At 41.7% G+C, this 22,721-nt stretch overlaps 1 protein-coding gene across 2 annotated transcripts in view; it reads right to left on the bottom strand.

The window, feature by feature from the left end:
- Window positions 1-9,656: 9,656 nt before the first annotated feature.
- Window positions 9,657-22,721, bottom strand: part of GOLIM4 (golgi integral membrane protein 4) — a 32,076-nt gene continuing 19,011 nt past the window's right edge. For both annotated transcript variants that reach the window (XM_032193109.1, XM_032193108.1), the window contains 9 exons: window positions 19,995-20,162; window positions 18,876-19,208; window positions 17,378-17,616; window positions 16,717-16,796; window positions 16,139-16,248; window positions 14,719-14,889; window positions 13,917-13,985; window positions 11,881-11,961; window positions 9,657-11,532 (listed from right to left, as the gene is read on the bottom strand). In XM_032193109.1, coding sequence (XP_032049000.1) covers window positions 11,380-11,532; window positions 11,881-11,961; window positions 13,917-13,985; window positions 14,719-14,889; window positions 16,139-16,248; window positions 16,717-16,796; window positions 17,378-17,616; window positions 18,876-19,208; window positions 19,995-20,162 — 1,404 coding nt within the window. In that variant the 3' untranslated portion in view covers window positions 9,657-11,379. The remainder of the gene's footprint in view (window positions 11,533-11,880; window positions 11,962-13,916; window positions 13,986-14,718; window positions 14,890-16,138; window positions 16,249-16,716; window positions 16,797-17,377; window positions 17,617-18,875; window positions 19,209-19,994; window positions 20,163-22,721) is intronic.

The following is a 22,721-nucleotide window of genomic DNA, read 5'->3' as shown; positions in this document are numbered from 1 at the left end:
CCAGTACAGGCAGGGCTTTTGTGAGGCTCTCAGGAAGCTGAAGACAGGAGCCATGAGGCCCCCACCAAACACAAATGGTGAAGGACATGTTTATAAGGCCCAGAGCCAAAGCATGGCCAGCAGACCAAGGCATCTGTGGGCTTTGCCTAATTAGGTAAAACTTGGTCACCTGAACTTTGGAGCCTGCAAAGAAAGAGTAGATGAAGGGTTTGGGTGTGGAGTGGCAGGGAAGGGGATCACAGAGGTTGAATTTTTTTGTGCAAGCACTTTGCCCCTCAGGACTTACTGTGGGTTGCTCCCCCAGCCTCGGCCGACTTGCTGAAGCCCCTTCCCAGCAGTCTGAGGACAGCTACCAACACGCGAATGGAAGCAGATAAGGAGGCAACATGGTGCTAAACAAGGTAAGCTAATTATAACACATCTTTCATAGACCATAAAGCTTGGGTTATTAATTACTGAATGTGACTTTGTTGGGGGAAAGCAGCTGGTAAACAAGTTTCTTTACAGGATATATATTGCTGAAGGTTAACGCTCTCTGTGCATTTATCAACCTTCCAATAGTACTGTCTGCTCTCCAACATGGGGCAGCATGCTGAAACACCCTCTTTGGCGATTTTGCTGTAAATTAAGGGTGCATTTTATGCTATGCAAGTATCGCATCTTCTATGCTGTCTGCTGCGACTCTAAATCTTTCCAAAGTAGCCTGCTGCTGTGTTCCCATTCAATCTCTGCTTCTTTTTGTTTCTAAATACAAGCTGACTTTGGAGTGAGTGATTTCTGTGCTCGGGAAGCACGCTGTGGTAAAGAGGTACATTTGTGAAGCCATCTACCTGGGAAAAGTCGTGCCCCCTGGGAATAACTGATGGCAATTCCTGTGCTGGTGATGGATGGTAACCAAATGTCTTTTTTCAAAGTGCTGCTAGGGCTGGAGTTCCCTTAGGACTGGCCTGAATTAATCCTTCTTTCCCCATCCTTCTTGTGTAGTTTTAATTAAGTTATAATTCATCTCTTTCTTTAGAATAAATTGTTTTTCTAATTTACTCGGAGACGCATCCTTTAGTCTGAGATAGGGCTATACGGATGGTGTGCTATTCGCAGTAGAGCCTAGGTGCAATCTTTCAAAGAAAACAAATAGGGTTTCTCAGATATGCTTAGCTCTTGTTCTCTTCTGGAGATTGGTGAAGGGCAAATCTGCATATCACCAGCCCATACACAGATCCTTCCCAAAGCAGGGGCTTTGTAACTCTCTCACTACTAACTGTAGTTACTTGCTATAAAATCTTCTTTTATTCATCTCATTGTCAAGCTCTGTTTCAATAAAGCACACTGATTGGAAGAGAAGATAGATCTACACAGAATTGGTGGTGGTGGTTTAGCTGTTAGATACCTGTATGAGCTCTGAAAACTTCCACAGCAATTAATATTATCTTGGGCAAAATAATAGGACCTGAATTATCTAATGAGAACAACAGCAGAGAGCAGAGTAGCCACCAAACCTGGGCTGATGAGCTTCAGTACAGCTGTCAAAAGTTAAAATGAATGAGTAAAATAAAAAGTTTTTTTTTTTTTTTTTTTTTTTTGTCCCCCTGTGGAATGAACTTCAGCCAAACGAAAGACTGATTTCACAGAGAAACACTGATTTTTTTGACAATAACAATCAGCTGCAATTTGCTGCTCTTTCTTTCTTTCTTAAGCCATTCTGGATCCCTCGGTTGTTGACTGTGCTGAAAGTGTAGCCTGTTGTGTCCAGCATGCCTGAAAGAGCCTACCTGAGGCAGCTGCCAGCAGGCCTTAGGCTTAAAGTGCTTTTTCCCGTCTTTGTGATAATTTTGGGGGTTCTGCAAATTGTTCTTGAGGGCCTCCTGGTGGCTTCAAAGAATTCCATGTCATGGAGTTCTCAAAGGAATGAAATCTCTTTATCACAGCATTTCTTAGAATTAACTAGATGTTCATTTTAAGGGTGTCTAGACTCACAAGGTGCCTTTTCTGTCCCAAGATACTCAGCTCTAACAAGCACTGTACAACAGAGCACATTCAGCTCCGCAAAGCACCCCAAGTATCTATCATGACCTGTTTCTGTTTAACCACTTTTTCCTACAAAACTATGAAGTTTCCTCTTTCCCTGTTCACTTACATGTTAAATAAAGTCGTATCACTATTGCCATTCCTCAGTCTGGGCATGGGGGGGAGCAGCCCCTGTTGCTTCGTGCAGGTTTTGCACCCTCATGTAGCCATCCCCTCTCGCCAAACACCGCTGCTTTTGATGCAGGTCTCACAAGTGTGTCTTGCTGGAACACTTTGTGGTGCTTGGTGCACTCTGTGCAGTGCTTTCGATGGAAAGGTTGTGTTGTAGGAGAGTTCGAGTTGAACGAACATCTCTGGAGGGCTTCTGGCCCAACCTCCCCCAGAGAAGGGAAGCTCCTGTGTTGGAAAGACTTCTTTTCCAAGCTGGGCAGAAAACTGATGTGTCTTACATCTGTCCCAGGTTCCCTGTTGGTTATACCCAGGATCTCTGTTTTCATATAATCTCTGTATTAATGAGTACGTGAAACATAAGCCACACAGAGTGCAGCACTAAGCTGTGATTTGAGAGCAGTATTTAAGCAGTAATGTCAAAGAAATGGTGTCCGCTATTTTGCTTGGATATCAGCTGACAAGCTGAAAGGAATTTTAGTCAATAGGTATTTATCCAACGGTTTTTCTAGCTGTAATAATACCCAGTATAGGGTTTTCACCCACTCAGCTTGATTCAGTAGGAATCAAGATGTTATATACAGGGAAAAGAAGTTGTCGTAGTTTGTTTTCGAGGGCTTTTTTAGTTGACCTTGTGCCGTATAATGGGAAGTTCAGGTTGCTTTGATATTGTACAATGTCTGAGCTAATTCAGCCATCCGTATTTCCTAATCCTTTCACAATAAAGCAAATATTTTTCCTTTATTGAGAGATAACAGAAATCCCTCTTAAAACACAAAGCAGAGCTAAACAAACAAACAAAAACTTCTTGTAAAATTAAATTGCATGCGGTAATACTGAGAAGACATTTCAAAGATGGTGAAGCCCATACAGAAAAGTAACTCCAGCCAGCAGCTGCTGTCTGCAAGAATACTTTTAAAGTATTTCCACGTTTTTCATGCTCTTTTATTTGACCTTTAGTTCAAGGCCATCTGTGCTGAGCTACTGACTTTTCTTGGTCCCTTGAGTGACTGCTGAAGATAGGCTTCAGTATACATAATGAGGAACAAAACCTGGTTTTAAACCTCCCCCCTTCCAGATAACGTATGATAAAACTAATTTAGCCCTTGAAGGAGCAAGTCTATTAGCCCTTTGATAGCTAATTTGATTCCTGATAATTTATTGTGCTGTATGAGCTGGGAAAACAGATTCAAATGTCTTTTGGAGGGCAATAAGAAATCATTATCAGGAAAAATCACTATGGAAGAGGAAAACAGTTGAAAGATCAGGCAGAGATAGATGGAAGTGCCTGCCTGACATGGGCTCTGCGAGGATTTGGCAGCTCGAAGGAGGAAGCCGAAGGCAAGCACGGTATCTAGGGAGAGGATAAGGCTAGGAACTTGGCTGGAAGGCAAATACATGCTAGTTTTAGGCTGGTTTGTTGTCTTGAGGCTTCAGGAGCTCATGCTTTGTCAGATAAAAAGGTCTCTTCTAATTTCTGTGTGAGAAGAAGTAGGTAATGTTAAAAAATGATAAAAATTCTGATTTTTTTTTTTTTTTTTTTTTTTTTTTTACCTGAACCTCAGGGATGTATATAATTTTTTCAAATTCATCTATTGTTCCCATAGACGTTTATTTCTACTTATGGCCACAAAGTCCTAATTTGTAGAGATCCCCTGTTGGCTTTTCTTGTTGTTGAGTCAGGAGGATGGCACCACGGTCCCTAACTGAACAGCCAGTGTCAAAACAAGTTATTTGTATGGTAATCCAAAAAGAGATAATTTATTGGCACATGCTAGGCGTCTGGAATACAAGGGTAGATAAATGTTCTGCCAGCAAGCTAAGGGAGCAGCAAAGCTACTCGTGTTCGCAGGACATCTTGCATATTAACGTGCGCTTTCCCTCAAACTCAGCCATCCTGCTGGTTCGGTGAGCACAGCACAGTCACCAAAGTCCAAGTCTCTCATATATGCCTCTCCTCCTCTTGTAATGTATTTTGTAGCGCGGCAGTTGCTGCCAGTCTCATTTGATGACTGCCATGTGTTAACAATTTTCCTACCATAAAACCAGCTAGCTAATGCTCGATCTTTCTGTTTTGGTTAGGCTCTGGACTGGGACACAAATTTCAAGGCATGCAGGAGCACTGGTCTCATTTCAATTTGTGGCCTTGTCATAAATTTCCCGTTTGTTTTCAGGCACGCTGCCTTCCCTCTCCGTGTCTCCTTCTTTAACGTGCAGTGACAAGATCATTAATGGAAAATTTGGTTGGTTGAGGTGTAAGGTTGTCAGGCGGCCATCAGGTAAACCCACTTTGAAACCCCGTTGAGGCCTTCACAGTTGGGCTGAACCATGCCGTGTTCCCTCCTGCATCATCCTCACGTGCCATGAGTTTTGGTGGGGTCGGCCCTCCAAGCACTGAGGTGGCCTCTCTGCCATCCCACAGTGTTTTGGGGACCAGACATCGGCCCATTGAAGGGAAGGGACAAAGTGGGACAGGCACAGAGGCTGCGGCCGCAGCGGCTGAGAGGCCGGTTGTCTCCAGAGGCAAAGCTGTCAGGGCTGGCAGGTTGTTAGAGACGCATCTTCATTTATGAGCCATGAAATAAAGCTCATCTCCCCGGCAATTTACTGCCATGCAGTCCCATCGATTTTATGGGAATTGCCCGGTGTGTCATGGCAGAATGTAATTCTGTTTTTTTTTTTCCTGAACGTTTCGGATTTGACAGTCTTTCATTTAATGGTTCAGTCAAAAGCCCACTGAGCATTTTATGGTATTTAGATGGCAGGCATTAGCTTAGCGTGGATATTTTAATGTACTTATATATGAATCTTTAATATATTCTTATTGATCTAATCCTCGTGTGATAGCAAAGTGCTTTTATCCCCGTTTATAGACAGAAAATTGAAACACAGATGTGAAAATAACTTCAAATGTCATGCAGGATTTAGCAGCGAAGACTCAAAACTGCTTACTCCAAACCAAGTGTCCTGGCTTCTGTATCACCCATTTCCTTGGAGAAGGTTTATTTGCTAAGGTTTGTGGGTGTCAGGTTGATGGCACACACAAGGGGATTCTTTGTCTCTGTCCCTGTGGTGTTCCCTTGGTTGGGGGGGCTTAGGCCTGGCCCACACTGAGTCTTGATTTACAGTTAGAAGAGATGCAAAGGAGCCAAATGAGGTCCTCGGGTTAAAAAGCCCTGAAGTTAGTTATTAATTAATGAGGGTAAATTGTTGGTAAGATTATGTGAGCCTGTGGAAACAACTCTTGGGGTCATTAAAAAACACACACAGATTTATTGACTGCTCAGATGTCAGCAAGCTTCCCTTACAAGTGTGGACATCGTATCCTGTGAGGGAGTAAGAACAGGCAGGGAAGGTATCTGCGATTGCTAATGCAATATTAAAGAGAAATCCTCTCTACTTAATCCTCTTATTAGGTATTGCATTACGTCGGCTGTTAGCGTGCTTGCTACCTGTTGGTAAAAGCAAGTAATGAAGCGACCTGGCAGTGCTGAGGAGGCTGTAAGTGGTTTGTATGGAAAGGGAAAGTTGGCATTGATATGGCACAAGAGATGATGCCCATATGGGCACAGATCTTTCGAAGGATGGGGCATATTTACCAAAAGTGAGACGGATGGCCTCTCTTGCAGAGGATGAGCATACCCTGTGGTTCTGTTCCCTGAGTTGTTGAACATGGGCCCAGTAATGCACAGTGTGGAAGGGCTTCACCTCCACGTGAAATCAGGGGGAACCAAGCAAACCAAGGCCCTCCTGGGAGGGCTGAAGCCCCTCTTTTTGTTGCTCTGCGCTGTAAGGAAGTTTGTGGGTTTCAGAGGCAGGGAGGTGTTCAGAGGGGCTGAACTCTGTCACGCTGCAAATTCAGCAGCTGATGCCAGGCTTGTAATGGCAGCGCACCGCGGTGCTGAGTGCCTGTACAGATGGGGTGTTAATCGGTGGCTGAGTGATCGGTAAACAGAACCAGAGAGTGAGCTCAGCAGAGTCCCCCAGAAAGCCAAGCTGGCAGCTGGCTGGCGTCTGGACAGAACTAGCCCAAGAAAACAGCTTCAGAAGGAAAAAATATCATCCCATGCAGGTGAGTGAACAGAAAGGTTTGAAAACTAAGGCCCAACTCTGTGCTGATACTTAAAATACATCCATCCCGTGCTAGATCTTAGACCATACATCTGTGATGCCTTATGTTGTATCAAAAATCCCACACTTCTAAAACACCAAAAAGGACAAGAAAACTGCTTTCAGTGTCGCATTTAAGAGTGGCAGACCAATAGTTCTTTGTGTTAGTGGAACAAAATGACAGGAAGGTTTGTCTCAATGGGGAGCATAGCGGGCACAGAGGTCAGGCGTGAATTTAATGGCCTTTGCTTGAGGACAAGCCCCAAGGAGAGCACTGGACAGAATGGCATCACCTGCAAAACGACCTGGGGAACAACTAATTACATCACAGTAAGAATCGATACAGCAGGTCGAAGCAGGCTAGCAGCTCTGACATATTCCTTCCTTGAGCTTGCACTAAATCACCTTGGTTTTTAACAGCCACCAGGTAATCTGCACAACCTCTTGGAGTTTTCAGTTTTCAGGACAGCAGAGCTAGATCTGCCTCCTGGAAGAGCTTATGAAGCTCTACATAAAAACACCAATGAATTCCTTTCTAAGAGACTCGTCTATTATTCTGAAACTGGTCCAATATTCTGGTACAAAGAAACTTTCTCTAGAACAAATCTCAATGCCTTTTCAGGAATAACATGATTTGTGACCTCTCACATTTATCACTGCAAACTGTAGTGCTTCTACAAAGACTTGTTCAATTTCAGCATTATTTTCAATGTTTCGTTTAAAAACATCAGAATATTGATCCTGAGATGGGAAACATCTCAGCCTACTTAGTCATTGCACCACGTCCCCTAATTTCACAAGCGGATCGATTGGATAACATGGCCATCTGACATACTGGCAAGACAACTGGAACCATTTCCACATCTTCTGGAGCATTTGGAAGCCCAAAGTGTGTACAGGAGTCAGTTTTTTCTGCTGCGCCATGTAACATTATTGCTCCTCAGTGAAAGATTTGCACATTCAGAAAGGTGTAGCGCAGATCCCAGGAGATCCTTCCCAAGTGCCTTGCATCCCAGCGGCACCCCAGCATTGCTCTGGTGCAGGGCTGAGCTTGTAAAAGCTGATAAAGCAGCCCTGGTGTCCAGGACTTGCCATGAGGTTGCTCGTAAGCTTTCCACGGTGTCACTGCTGCAGCAGGCATTTGCATATGTTCATTGCTCATACATCTTGGTCGGTCCCACGGCGAAATAGAAAACTCCTTTAATCTTTCTTTAATGTCAGATTTCTGGCACGGGCCCTGTTAGCTGTGACTTGAATAGAGCAGTTTTCGTTGGCACCACTGCTGCTTTTAGGAGCTGATGCTGGAGGTGCACCGAGGTGTCTCTGGCAGTCGTCCACCTCGATTTGTGCTCTGCACCAACTTTTCAGCAAACACTCCAAGCGTTTGTTTTTCTCCCCAGTAACTGAGTTTACTCTTTGACACTGCAGCATAAAACTGTTAGTAAAGCTAAATCCGTGTAGGATTTGGGGCTGAGGAGCCTTAAGCAGTATAAACAGTCACTGGGGCCTTTGTGTTTCTGGCCTGTCAAAAGAAAGGACTGAAACATGTGAGCAGGGCTGCTCCATCTCTCCTGCAGATGAGCAGCTCGGGGTCTGTGCCCTGCACAGGGCCGCCCTGGGCTGTTCACCACAGTTACTGGGGTAGGACGGTGCCTTGCAGCTCCTGCCAGGAACGATTGACCTCGTCTGTCCAACAGGTCAGGGAGAAACTGCAGGTCTTGCCACCCGCTTTGACACCGGTAGAATAAGGCACCTCAGACAGATTGTGCATTAATTTCATAATCCCATTTTTACATGACTGTGGCTATTTGATTTTGGTGACGGCTAACAGTATCATTTGTTCATTAATTAAGGATGCTGCCTTTTCCCAAATGCCATCTATGACATTTTGTTCCCTTGGCGTAAGGCAGTGTATAAAATACCCCGTGAAGTTTAACCTTTCATTAAAGCTAACCTTCTTTATCTACTTCAGTACATGGCTACATTCTTAATTGCATCTTGCAGACAGATGTGAAATGGTCAGCACTGACATGAATACGAGCTCCTTCAGGAGTGTAACTCTGCGAACATTCGCATTTGTAAGCCAAAATCCCTGGTAAGAGGGGTGTTTCCATCAGACATTTCACAAATTCATGGTAAATCTAGCAGCCTTTGGAGGGACACCGATACAAACACAGACACTCTGTGTTTGTCCTCTGATGCAGGAGCTCCCCTAATCCTGCCCCCATGCCAGCATTCATTTTGAACTGTATTGTTGAGTGATGTTTTGAGTCATGCCAGCCTCCAAGGCAGCCAGCAGCAGAGGTTGGCTGGGAAGCCCTGGGGAAGCCCCAGCAGTCATCGCTGGAGCTGGAGCTGGGGCGTGTTACGGAGCCTGTACGCTGCTATTGTCAGCCAAGACTTAAATCTCATGCAGAGTTGATCTTCAGTCAAGTAACTCTTCTCTGAAGTGAACAGGCCCTTGACAAAGAACAGAAGAGGCTTTCATTAAGACTTTCTTGGCTGAACTTGTTATGCTTGCTGAAGTAAACATTGCATCTGCTGCGAACACTGGCTCACACAAGACATAACAGGATCCCTTTATTCTGTTGCTTCTGATTCTGGGCAGTTTTGTTGTCACTCCGGACTTTTGCTGGAGTCGCAGGTTATGCAAGTGAAGCCCCACTGCCTGACAGCACACCGAAGGGTATCATCATAGCTGCACAATAAACATGCTCTGTGCCCAGGGGCCTTGGCAGCACTACAGCCCGTAATCCAGCAAAACGTGCAAGCACCCGTGTAACTTCATCTGAGAATTCCTCAAGCAATTGCTTTCTTGACTTGGGAGGAACAAGCAGCAGCTTATTTTGGCATGGTGATGCTATAGTGGTAGAGACTGCAGATCATTTGCATCTGCAGATGATTTTGGCTTTTTCCACTTCTGCAGAAAAGACAGAAGACAGAGAGCCTCCATTCTCAGCATCTTCACCAGCACTGAAGCTGCCATATGCGTTCTGTAAGAGGTAATGCTGTGTCATTAAAGTAACTGAAGTACACCTCTAGGTGTGAGAGGTACTGTGAAAACAGAGCCCTTTGTATTCTGAGGTGCAGCTGAGTTCAGTTTGTGTCCCTGTACCTTCAGAGCTCCAGTCCTGTCCCTCTGCCATGGGGCAACAGAAGAGCTGCAAGAGGAGGGGAGACTCAGCTAAAGCTGCCACTATTGTTAGCGCTGGCCTTAGCACAGCTCCACTTCACTGCAAATGCCACCATGGCTGCTCCTTCACCTCTCTGCCAGTCTCTGCTGTACTCTATCTTAAAATATAGCATGAACACAGCATTTGGAAAAATAAAACAAACTGCCATGCTTGTGAAAGTTCAGTGACTATATTCTAGTTTATTGACTGCAGTCAAGTTTTATTATGCCTCAAATAATTAAATACTGTAACAGTGACATTAAAAATACAGGCCAATTTACCAAAATAATTGTATTCTGCAGATTATGTACATATTATACATTTTACAGTATCATGTAAACTTTTTTTTATACATAAGGTAACTCTGATTTATGGTAACTAAAACCCAAAATACTTGCTGACGAAAATATTCCTATGAAACATAAGCGTTGTGTCTAGGATACTCAGGAAAATTGCAAAAAATGGAAACCAGCTATAAAACATAATTGAGTTAGTAGAAAAATGAATTAAATTACATTCATATAAAAAGTTAAACTAAAAACATTGCTATGCGTCATTATTTAAAAAGGGAAAAATCCCAAACCTTCTCCTTTTATATATTAACACACACTTTCATGGGAAGCTACAGTGCGCCCCATTTCCAGCAACGGGGCATAGCCTAGGAAATCCAGATTCCCATTCTCCTTATAACATATATTAAATAACTAGGGTCTGTACCAATACAAATATTGTATATATTCATGCACTGTGATTATGTTCCTAGTAGCCTACCAAGGCACAATTTTGTGTCATTCCCCACCCCCCTCTCCCTTACATTTAGGCATGCAGCGCTAGAGATGCTCGCTGTTCAAAAAGCTCCTGTAGGATTTCTCTAGTCTGATTTTCACACTAGAGGACACAGAAATCTTTCCAGATTAGACTTAAAAATAAATAAGTAAAAGAAGGTAAAGGCCTTCGTTCAACACCTTGCACCGATCATGTCAACTCATTTAAAATGCCTTAACCACCTCCACAGTCTCCAGAAAGCAGGTCACTAAGGTGACGGAATTCCATTTGTCCAGTCAAATTTATAACATATTAACTAGGATGACAAAATTGTCCCTTCTGGAGATTTTCTTTGTGTGGCAGCTGTAGTGTTTTGATTTGGCATAACGGATCGTCAAGTCTAAATAGATTTCTAGCTCACATCTCAGCAGAGCACCATTTACGTTATCTGCTATGTAGTGCATGTAATTGAAGTACCTAGGTATGCTCATTAAAATAAATGCATAATTTAACTGTATATAAACAGCTGCCAAAATGAGCAGCTGTTAACCTGGCTGTATTTTGAAGGCTTGTAAAACTTGCATATTTTATAACCGCCCTGCATCTATAAGAGGCTTGGTCCTGCAGATAGCTGGGCATGTGCTTATCTTTAAGGATTTGAAGACTCTCATGAGATTACAATGAATGAAACTGCCTGCAGGCCTCCAGGAGCACTGCAGGTTGTGCCTTGGACACGTAGTGTGGCCAGCCATTAGTCCCCTATGTAGTGTCAAGGAAGATGGAACTTGACTACTACAGACTGGGTTTAGGCACTAGATAGATTCCCTCAGACGTTGAACATATCTGAAATTAGACCAAACATCTCAGACTTGGATAAGGTGAAAATGTGTTACAAAATGGCCTCTTAAAACATGCCCAGAATTATAGAAAATGAAACCTATATGATGTCTGTTTATGTACATCTTTAATAGAAAAGAAATCCTAATCTAGAGTATCAAAATACTGTATTCATATAAACATATGAGAGCATCTAAATAGAAAAGTAAAAAGTGTAAAACACAAACTTCTTTGGGGAATTAAATATCCTAAAAAAGTTTTTCTTAAAATCAGGAATGTATGTGCTGCAAAAGATTGAGGACTACATCTCCCCTCGTCTACGTGTTTTTGCTGCAGCAGCTCCACGTTCCTCCTCCTCCTCCTCTTCATAATTTTCTTCATGGACTTCTTTCTGGTTGTTCTCTTCTGGCATTTCTTGCTCTTGGTCTGCTCCCCCGTTATTCTTTTCGTCTGCCTGATTAAAAAAAAAAAAAAAAAAGTAAGATTCCATGGAAGTGACAGTTTTATTATAGTTTAATCTTGGGCCATGAGATGAAGTTAAAGAACACAAAAAATGACTCAGAGTTGTTAGAGCCTATGACCAAACACAGGAAAAAACTTTTCAGAGGTCTTCAAGCAGCAAAAATGTATGTGGGGGTGGAAGGATGAGCAAAAGGAAGTTCAGACAGTGTGAAATATTAAGGTTTACAATCTAAAGAACGCTACTACAATTATTGTGCAGTGTCGCTGTGACATGATCACAGCTGTGTTAAGCGTTTAATCCTGTCATGTCACCGAGTTTATGGGTTTACGCAGTACTCACATTTTCATCATTTTCACCATATGGCTCTTCAGCATTGCGTTCCAGTTCTCGTTTCTTCTCTTCAGTCAAATCTTCCTGAATCTGCAAAGCACAGAGATGTTCTGTACATTTTAATTTCCTTTAAAAAAGCAACCTGTGGCATAAGGGTGCACATTTTCACGGCTAAACTTTTGCAGAATTAAGACAAGGGCATGGAGAGTTTAAGGGAAAAAAGGAACAAATCAGGAAACTCAATTCCTCTGAAAGTGTATTTAATTTTAACTGCAGTTTTTACAGACCCTCTTATCATCAGCTAATTTATTTTAAATTGCTTTTCCACATTTAACTCGATGCATACGGTATTTTCTGCTTGTCTTTTACAGTGAGAGTATCATGACAACGAAGAGTCACTACTAACATTCCATCCCACCGTGGGCTCCTATAAATATATCAGCTCTGACAGGTGATGTGCGTATTTAATGCTAATGCTGTCCATGTTTTCCTAGTGGTTGAGTGATCCCTCTGCTAACTGCTCTTGGAAAATCAGAGAAGAGCAAGTGGGGACTGGTAGGAAAGGATGATCTCTTCCATCCTTTCTGTGAGCACTTTCCCTCACGTCCATGCCCCTTCATGTTTCTTTATGTTTAGGTCCAAGTTAGAAAGAAGTAAACTTGATTTTCTGTTGGAAAAATGTGAGCTTTTGTGCACAGCTGCTCCAAACAGTGTCCTATAAGTTGGGGAAGATGCTTCCCTAAAGCCTTTCAGCTTCCCTCATGGAAAACAGCCATTTCACCTGGCTGGGGAATATTCACCACTCACTGCTGCCACCTACCCCGCCACAACAGCAGGAATACAACTGCTGCTTCTGACTGGGCTCCCTTCCTGTAGCAGATAGCAGCAACAGCCAAATACTTTTTCTCTCCCTCCTTGTATCAACCTTCACCAGTAGCAGGACAGTTTATTTATCAGCTTCTTCCATCAGGAGGGGAAAGCTGCTTGAGAACATTTTGTTTGAGGTTAGGTATTACTGCTACCAGATAAGCAACTATCAAACCTGGATCACTGAAGAATTTATTGGAAAGATCTGAATAATCTTTCCAGTGTGCAGTATTTTAGTCACCACACTAAAGAAACTGTTCCTAATTATAGCATCTTACCTCACTCTTGATTACCCATTCAATCGCTGCTCACTCTTAATACTTCCAGTAAGCACGCTGGTTCTAGTCCTTCATGAAACATGCATCAAATTATTTCCTGTAAGCCAAGGTAATTGCCAAAGGCCAACTATTCCCAGTTCCTGATGACCTAATTTGATTTAAGTAACCATATTTTGGAGTGGTGAATTCTAATTGCATTCCAGCTAATCTAGACAAAGTACTCCCCACAACTGAATAATGAATAGCCTTTTCTATTGCTTTTTGTAAATCATTATGTATGAAGTAGAAAACAGCAATTGATTAGGTATGGAAGAAATGCAGAGCAGAATATATGCTGCTGCATGCATTATGAGCATGCCATTCAACATACGAAGGATAAGTCCCTTCTTCCTCCAGTTCAAAGCAATGTGCTCCACGAATAGTAGGAGCTTATGTAACTTGGGCTGCTCAGGAAGAGCACAGATAAAGTGAAGTCAGTCCTAAAGAGTAAATAACTGACCAAGAAAGCAGTTGGCCCAGAACAGTGGTGTGTGATTAAGGGTGCAAAGTTCATGAGGTTTTCAGTGACCTCCAAAGGGCTTGAGGTTTGCAGGAATTTTTCCTTGCATTGTGAATGGCTTAATCTTTGCAATTATTGCACAATTAATGCTGTGTTGTACAGAAGGCTAATAGATTACAACACTAATAGATTACAACAGGTAAGCATGAATAACACTAAATGTGTTCATTAGTGGAGAGCAGAGTAATGGCAAAGACTCCTTAGGTTTCACAAAGTCAGAAACTACCATTGGCAAAGTGATTTGGGTTCATTTTGCAGTTAGAAACGGTACCAGCATTGAAAGTTAACGAGCATTTGCTATACTACCTGAGTCCACATACGCCTTACATCTGCTTTCTTACCTCTTCTTCTCCTTCTTCCTGATACTGTTCATCCACATTATCTTCCTGCTGGTCAGGATTTCCTGCCATCTGCAGAAAGATCACGTGAAAATTTAGCTCTGCATACATATCTATTAACTTTAGAAGACCAAGGGTTAAAGCTTCTTGTTCTGGGACTAAAGACTTCATGTCAAGACAAAGGAACAATAACAGCGTACGAAGTTACAGTGCTTTCATTAGCATTAATGATAGCCTGGCTACATGATTTAGAATTGCCCTAAATTAAAAAATAGACAGCAGAATGATTACAATAAAATTCATTTCACAGAATAAAGCCAGACTTTCCATACTAATCAGGAAGACAATGACACAGTCTTACCAATAAAGACCGATGTCAGAAAAATATGAATTATCTCTGCCTAGAGAAGTTTACAGTGAAGACAACTCAAGTGTGCAGCATTCACTGGAATGGCCATAGAAGGAAATGGACACCACTGCTTACAGCTGATTGAGTGCTGATGGCATGGAACCAGCACAGCAGGAATTTGTGCAAAAACAGTAAGATCGTATGAACAGGAGTTCCTGCAGGCAATTATGTGAAGGGAAATAGGGAACCCTTAAGCATGACATTACAGAACCTTGGTGAGTGAATCTCGTGGTGAAAGCAATCCTGGTATATCACCAGGAATAGTTTCATACTTCTACCTGCACGTCGTATGTGGTTTAATACAGATCTTTAAAACTGGAGTTCAGTGTTCTATCATCAGGCAGTGCTACAGTGTTCCTAAAAGGGACCTGCAGATCTTTCCTTCCCTTTACTGACCACTAGGTGCTCTTCAACTCCCGGATGTCCTTGTTTCTCACTGTTCTGCTTGTGCTTTTCATTTTCATCTGGTAGATTTTCTTCTCTCTCTTGCTCAGCCTCCTCAAATTCATCTTCTCCCTGGTTGTTGGGGTCATCAGCAGGGTTCAAATCTTCCATGGCTGCTGCCTTCTGTAATTTTCAGAAATGAATATTAAATACATATTTTTAATCTCACAGCTGAATTCCACTTCACTTCAAAGCTGCCCTAGAGCATGAGCTATAGTAGAGCCAACTCCATACCCACTGAAACCAGCTGGAATCTCGACAGACATCAGGGGTCACTACATCAAAACCTAGTCACCAGAGAATTGTCAGTTCTGAAAGAAAGAGTACTGAACACACGCTAAGAGTATAGAACTGCATGCTAAAACCTGGAATGAAGCTGGTGACTTATTTCTCATCAGCTGCTGAACTCTGTTTACTGACTATCTGACAACTGGCAATGCCTAATAAGACCAGCTTTAAAAAAATACCGAAGAGTTTAATTAGTGTTCACAGCTCAAGAGCTGATGACATCTTTCATGATCAATCTGTCCTATAATATTGACCTCATCTATGTTAACAGGAGCTTGAAGGAAAATACCCAAACACACACCAACACATGCCGTCTTCATTATAGTTTACCATTCAGAAAATGAGCATTTTATTACTGCTTTTTTTTTTTTTCAAGAAAAGCGTTTCCAATATCTTTATAAATGACAATATAAAGTTCCTTTGAAATATCTGCTATACAAATAATTTTGCTGAAGAGAAGGGGAGGAAAAATGATGCATTTTATGTTCTACTACACCAAATAAGATGAAACTTGGGGAAAGCACAGTACTGAATCTCCTGAATCTGTGTAATCCATATTATGGCTGCATTCAGCGCTGCAGTTATGTTCTCTTTCAAGAGCTCACACTTCTTCGATACTGAAAAGGTTTTGATTTAGTGATCACAGATTCCTGTGGGAAGACTCCAGCTGGTTTCAGTGATTATTAAGTTGGCTCTCACCCTCTTATCTAATGATAAGAAAAAAAAAAATATACTGTCACCACTCTTTGACTGACCACCAATGAATTACTTCTGTTATTTTTTTGAATCCAATTTTCCCTGTTCAGTCCCAGCTAAGTCCAAATCCTTTGTTCAACATAAAACACAGATCAAAGGAATGTAGAAAAGCAACTTGCTTCCAACAAGAAAGCTCTTTTTTATTTCTTCCCAAATCAGTAACAGCAACTTTAAATAGATTGCGGATGTAGCTTTAAACTGTCAAACTTGTCTTCCTAGCAGACCTCTGCTTCACCTTACTTCTGCAATGTATAATTATGTTAGATGAGACTTCTGGGTTTTCATTTCAGTAGCAATTGCAATCCATAGCATCTTAATTCATACTCACTGATTCATCAACCTGCTGATTTTCTACTTGATGTTCTGGTTCTTGCTGTTCATTTGCATTATTTTGATCATCTTCACCTTCATCCTGGTGCTGGTTGTCACGTTCATAAGCTGACAAATTTTTGATATTATTATTGTATTACAGAAGTTTCTACTTAGCCCTTTTAAGAAACAGTCTCCTATATAATAGCTTCCATACGTGCTTTTAGCAGTAGGCAGCTTCTCCCTGAAGTGTTTACTAAACAGATAATACCAACAAAATTGTTTTACTGCTAGTAGGAGACCAACGCTGGAAGATTATACAAGTTGAAGACATCAGACAAAATCATAGGCAGAGCCAGGAATGTAACAGAGACACAATCCTAGTGGCTTAATCAAAAGGGCACTCTTCTTTTCAGCAATATGGATAGGATCTTTATTAACACCTGTATTTCAGTCAGTTTAGCCAGTGTTATTTGAGCTTGGGATTTTAAACTGAGTTTGTATTTCATTTAAATCCAAACTGGATATTAAAATCCCACATGAAAGGAGGTTCAGAGGGAACCTATGAACATGGTAGGGGCATAAATGTTATCTTACCTGCTTCTTCTTCCTGAATACCTTGCTCTTCTTCCCCTTGTACAATGTCATGGTCCATGTTATCATAACGAGCCTGTTGACTGAGAAGAGTAAATGCAAATTCATCATTTCAGCTTCAAAAAGAATGTTTTTGCTTCAAGAAACAAACCACCCTACCTCACCTCTGCCTCTCCCAGCTCCTGCCAGAATGGGTTTCAGTTTAGCTCTCTATTAGGTGTTATATTTTTGCATCATCTTTCCTGAAAGAAGGTGCTCTGTGTAGAACAAAGTCACTTGTTCCACTGCACTAACTTCTGTACTTACATTTCGCTATATACCAATGGGATCTGCCTTGCATTTTTAAAACTCCTAAGCTAGGGTAGTCCTTAATCAAAGCAAAATGCTATGAACTGGAACGTGCACCCATTAGTCCAGACATCAGAGCTTCTATAGTAAAAGGGGAAAAAGAAAAAAAAAACAACACCAAAATCCACCGAAAACCACCCTTAAAATAGCAACCAGATTTATCCTTGGAAAGAAGGAGATGAGGCTCACTGTATTTATTTAGTTTCTGGGCAGTCCAGGTTTATAGCTTTCAGCCAGCCTCTTGTCAGTGATTGTGCGGTGGAAGCCATGAAGCCCAGAGCCCCGACCATAACAAGCTTACATAAAAGATTTTAACCTTAGCCGGTTTTTATAGAGTTTTTCCCCTTGTTCTGCCTCCTTCTGTAGCTGAAGCTCTTTTTCTTGAAGCTGCTGCTGCCGCAATAGCTGTGTTCGCAGTCTTTGCTGGTGCAGCGATTCCTGATGTTCTCTCAGCTGGTCGGCCTCCTCTGCTCTTTGGGCTGCAAGGTGCTGCTGCTCCAGCTGTTGCTCATAGGCTGCCTTATATCTTTTTGTTACAGCTTTTGTTGGTGTTATCTGTCAGAGAAATGGTTTAGTCATAGTTTAATCCTAGATTCAATGATCAAAAGCAAGCATGCAGAAACCTATAGCACCAAAAAGAAGAAGGAAAGTTATGCTGATGCTACATGCAATCGAGAAAATTACAGAAAATATTTTTTGTTTATTTTTGTCTTTGTTTAAATTTATATTAATTTTTCACTACACAGACCTTGGAGGTTTTGGTGTGTTTGTGGAGAACACGGCTAAGGGGGTAACAGACCTGGGGAAGCCATGCATTTCTTACAGGTTAATAAAAAACCCAACATATTACCAGATAAAAAAAAGCTTTGAGGGCTGGCAATAAAGACAGTAAATAGGCTTCCGTTGACTATGGGTAGATTCAGCAGGGGCTGCTGTGTGGTAGTTAAGTGAGACGCTGCACATTCTTTACAGCCAAATTGTAAGTCCTCTTTCACAGCTTAACCTATCGCTGTTGTTCTAATCCGCTGCACCTGTTCAGCAATGACTTCTCATCCCTTTGGAGTTGCACAGTTAATCTGCTAGGAGAGTAAGTGTTTACAAGGCCTAAAGTGAGATCAGTAAAACATATTTTCCATTGGAGATCCGATCCGGAACATAAATCCACATTTCAATGGTTTTATTTAGAGCTGTACAGAGCAAGACTTGCCACTGCTCTGCACTGGTTTTCCCGGACTATTTTAGTCATGTTCATCTTGTTGTTAAAAAAACCTGTTAAATGACCCTCAGATGGAAGCGTTTACAGAAAGCAGGTGTACCTGAAAAGGAAACTGCAATTTGCTGAGATGCCTCAAGTTAGTAAGGTGGGACACCTCCTCACCAAAGTGCTGAACAGAAGTCCTTTCCAGCTCAGGATATTCTATGATTTGTGCTCATCACCTGTCTTCTTTCCATCACCTACCACAGGCCTCAAATTTAAAGCAGGAGATAGGATTCAACCTGACAGCTCTTTTCTTCCATCTGTTGCTTTTTATCAGTAGAATTAATGTTCATTAAGCTGCACTTGGCAAGCAGAGCAGTGAGCATGTGCTAAAGCTGAGCCTGAATCCTACGCATCTAAGTGCTCTGAATCCCAAATTTTCTATAAATATGACATTAGTTTTACCTAAAAACAGGTGAGTGCTCTGAATCCCAAGCTTTCTGTAAATATGATTTCATCTAGGAACAGCTGAGTGCAATATAGGGCCAGCAACGATAAGAGATGCCTCCATTTCAACAGCAAATCTAATCAATTAGTAGGAAAAAGCTCTCCATACCTCTGACTGAGAACGTTCACCCAACATGTTGGTTTCTTCTTCCTTCTGTTCCTGTTTCTTCCACTCATGTTCTTCTGGTACTTGATCCTGTTCCTCTTCTAAGTGCTCAGGCTGACCTGCCTGCTCCATTTCTTCCTCCTCAAGTTCTTTTTTGTGTTCCTCTTCAACTTGGTCAACATGTTGCTCATCATCCTCTCCAGCTTCTTGTTGCTCCTGAATGTTGAGTTCTTTGGCGTGATGGCCCTCATTAGGCCTTCTTTGTAGATGAAAAGGCTCAGCTCTGTCTTCTCTTTCCTGGGTGTTTATTTCTTCTCTCTCTTTTGGTTTCTCATCCTGAAAAACACGCACAAGACATTAAGGATTTCATATTTTCAAGAGAGCTATAGACCACATATGGATACCTTTAATCCAGCCTGCAGTAGTGAATCTGTAGTCAGGAGAGCCAAGTGCCTGCCTCAGAACAAACTACCCTTCCTGCCAAGAGGGATGAGTACCTGGCTCCTGGCTCTACATAGCTAAACAACTTGTTGCACAACAGCATCATAAAAGCAGTTTAAGCCTCACTTTATTCTGAGGTGGAACAAACTATTACCATTTTGCATCTAAAAAGAATGCTCTGTGTTTTTATTTCCTGTAGGTTCTGCCAGTCAATAACTCTAGTAAAACAAAAACACTACTGGTATTTTAACCTGTAGACTTTACCCACATCTTTGCCTTTTTTATCTTTGAGCATCAGGTAGTATGTCAATTTTAACTATACTGACTTCAAGTGTGCCACTGAAACCTTATGAAACGCATGACAAGACAATTTCTTCAGAACTAAGCTAAAGCTTTTTATAACACATGAAATATCTAAAATGTTATGGACAACGTATTATTAAACTTCATATTTTTAGCAACTTCTGAAAACAGCTTACATAAAACAGTTTTAAAGGCCTTTGAACATCATCTTGACCGTAGTTTTCTACTACTCAATCAAATTAAACTGTTCCTAACTACCTTATTCAAGAAGTGACAAACACGTAGAATTATCCACACGTTTCTAAGGGAAGCTGAGCGCACAGCTAGTGTTTTGCTGAATGAGAACTATTTCCCATAGCTCCAGTCAGTGCTGCGTACCTCCTTAGGCTCTTCAGCCACAGCTTCGTGGTGTACTGGGAGGCTGCTGTGGGGAGACGGTGCCCGCACCTCTGGTTGCTCATTTGGTTGTTCCAACCTCTCAGGCTGCCGGAAACTTGGCATTTTGTTGAGTGTGTCCTTCAGCTGTTTGTATTCCTCCACCTGGGACTAAAGTCAACACATTAATTACACCGTGTCCCGATCAACAAAAACCAATAAAAGCGTTTTAATAAAACAGTCACCCCTGAGTGAACTTGCTGGCAAGACGTATGCTAGAATGACTCGATATTCACATCAGAGCAAAGACTGGGGAGAAGCAGGGATGAGAGCTTTTAAGATCGGTTGTTTCCATGCGCTAAACAGCATTGATTCATCACGATCTTTTCAGCCAAAGTGCACATGCATACAAAGATGCTGGAAAAATCCCCATGGGACAAAGACAAAGATTGTTTTTTTCATGCCAAGCAGGAGAATTTTCAGAAGAGGATGATTCAGTTTTCTTGGAAGACTAAAGCGAGGGAAATTGAGAGCACCACAACTTCTTTACTGGTAGGAAGCAGTGCCGCTTTTTTGGAACCAGGAGTTTATATACACATCATGAAAACGCCAACTCCACAACATTTAGGCAGGTGTTATAAAAGACAACAGTCAAGGTACGGAACTGAGGCAAAGAAAGTCACAGAACACCTTTGGTGAAGAGCAAGAAACAAAGGGAAAGAAAAAAAAACGATGACGACATGTAAATTTGTCTTCCTAAAATGCAACAGTAGGATGTTGTATTTTGGTTTGCAGCTTAACTCTGTACAAGATCAGAGTATTTTCAACAAGCTTTAAAGTCCAGTGTGAGAAGCAAGACCAGCTGGCACACCAGTCACTGTCTATACAGCAGAGAATAGAGTAATAATTTTAAGGCATAAGACTTATAAAAGCTGACCAACAAGAGGTGGTGCCCCATGACAGGGTTTCTCTGTTGCTCCAGGGGAGGTGGTGGGAGTGTTTACTGTTCTGAAGTCAGAGGTGCTTTTCGTAAGTCATTTAAGAGTTGGGGTTAGAACCATTACACTTTACACTCAGCACTGTGTGTGCCACTTTGTGTGTGTTACGTGGTATCATAGCAATCAATAGTACAGCAGACAGGCACGATGCATTGATGTACAATGCATGATACTCATACAAAACAATATCCACAGTGCTACGGATTGACATGATGCAATGCATAACAGCTCTCAAGCTAGACGCACCTCGAGGCATCTTCAAAAGACTATGGCATCCATTAAAACAGATGGGCCTAAAAGCAAAGCAAAGCAGAGTTCAAAGTAATTACACTCATCATTCCAGAAGGGCACTGCTGTTCCCTGATTAGCTGCTGGAGAGTGCAGTAAGAAACTTTAGAGTAAAAACCAGTATTTATTTAGCCATAGGCTAATACAGAGGTCTTTGTTTTTTCTCCCCGCTCGCTGACCATGCAGAGAGACTTAATACACGTGGATATTTAAACTGTGCACGTCTAGAATCGACGTACTCCACCCCACCATACAAATCATTCTCAGCTGAACACTGTGATCCAAGGCCACAGCCTAAAAGGTATTAATGCTGGCAGACAGATGGGGTTTGTAAAAATATATGAAGGATCTGTCTGGCTGTTTGAACTATGGGAAAGGACAAAGATCACAAAGTCTTAAAGATTCAGGTCACAAATACATTAGTGCTGGGTTGACTACTGATATTTTATGTCTAGAATACACCTAGAAACAGCGGGGTAATTTACAGAGCTGTGTTTCTAAGCAATAATCCCCTGTGAACTTTCTGTAGCTAGTTTGCAGGAGAAACTGCGTGACTGTGCTGAACACCTTCTGTTCTGAAAGGCTCCACAAGATCCTCAACTCGAACAAAGGCTCTCCATGAGAAATGCCACATTCTGATTGCAGACAGGAAGGCTGTGTGAGACACAGGTGTTCAAAATAAAGAACTGAATAAAAGCCAGAAGTAAGAGGAGCCTCCCTTTGGCTTTGGTGGACCTTAAGTCAGACCTTCCATCTGCTCTGGGTGAGTTTCTGATATAAGCAAATATGTACCACATAACTAATAGGGCCAGGGGGAGAAGAGGTTACAATTAGCTTCCAGTATGTTTTAGTGCTGGAAATTCAAAATCTTTGCATATTTATTCTCTGAGTGACTTTCCTGGTCTTTCCCTATTGCTTGAATATCTACATGTGACACATAAAACAAGCAGAACTCAAATAAATTCAGTCCTTTTAGTGCTACTCATGGTTTTTTGGACCTTGAAAAACACTCAAATGAAGAAAATTAGTCAGGAATAAGAGTATCTTCATTCTACCTCATTACCTTCCCTCTGATCTTTCACAGAAGTCTTTCTTGCTCAAAATTACCTTCTTTACTCCTAATTTCCAATTCCCTGTGACCTACACAGGTGGTACAGCTGACTGAATTTGCCACAGCCTAGCAAAGTTTGTGCTACATGGATAGGTCATTTGAAATTGGCATTTAAGACACTGCTGCTGATTTATTTTTTAAACAAAAACCTAATTTGGGTTTCATATGGAGCTTGCATACTTTGGTATATACCTGACCCCTGTAGCACTGATATATATAGCTTTCTAAACATTCTAGGTGTACATAAAATGAAACTTTGAAATATCAATAGATCTGCATTTTAAAAGTGATACAAGGGAATGTCAGAAAGTGAGACATTAAACTAACAGAAGC

This window comes from Aythya fuligula, chromosome 9 (genome assembly GCF_009819795.1).
Source record: "Aythya fuligula isolate bAytFul2 chromosome 9, bAytFul2.pri, whole genome shotgun sequence".
NCBI classification, from domain to species: domain Eukaryota; kingdom Metazoa; phylum Chordata; class Aves; order Anseriformes; family Anatidae; genus Aythya; species Aythya fuligula.
The sequence above is the reverse complement of the archived record's forward strand: the minus strand, read 5'-3'. Positions and strand labels throughout refer to the sequence as shown.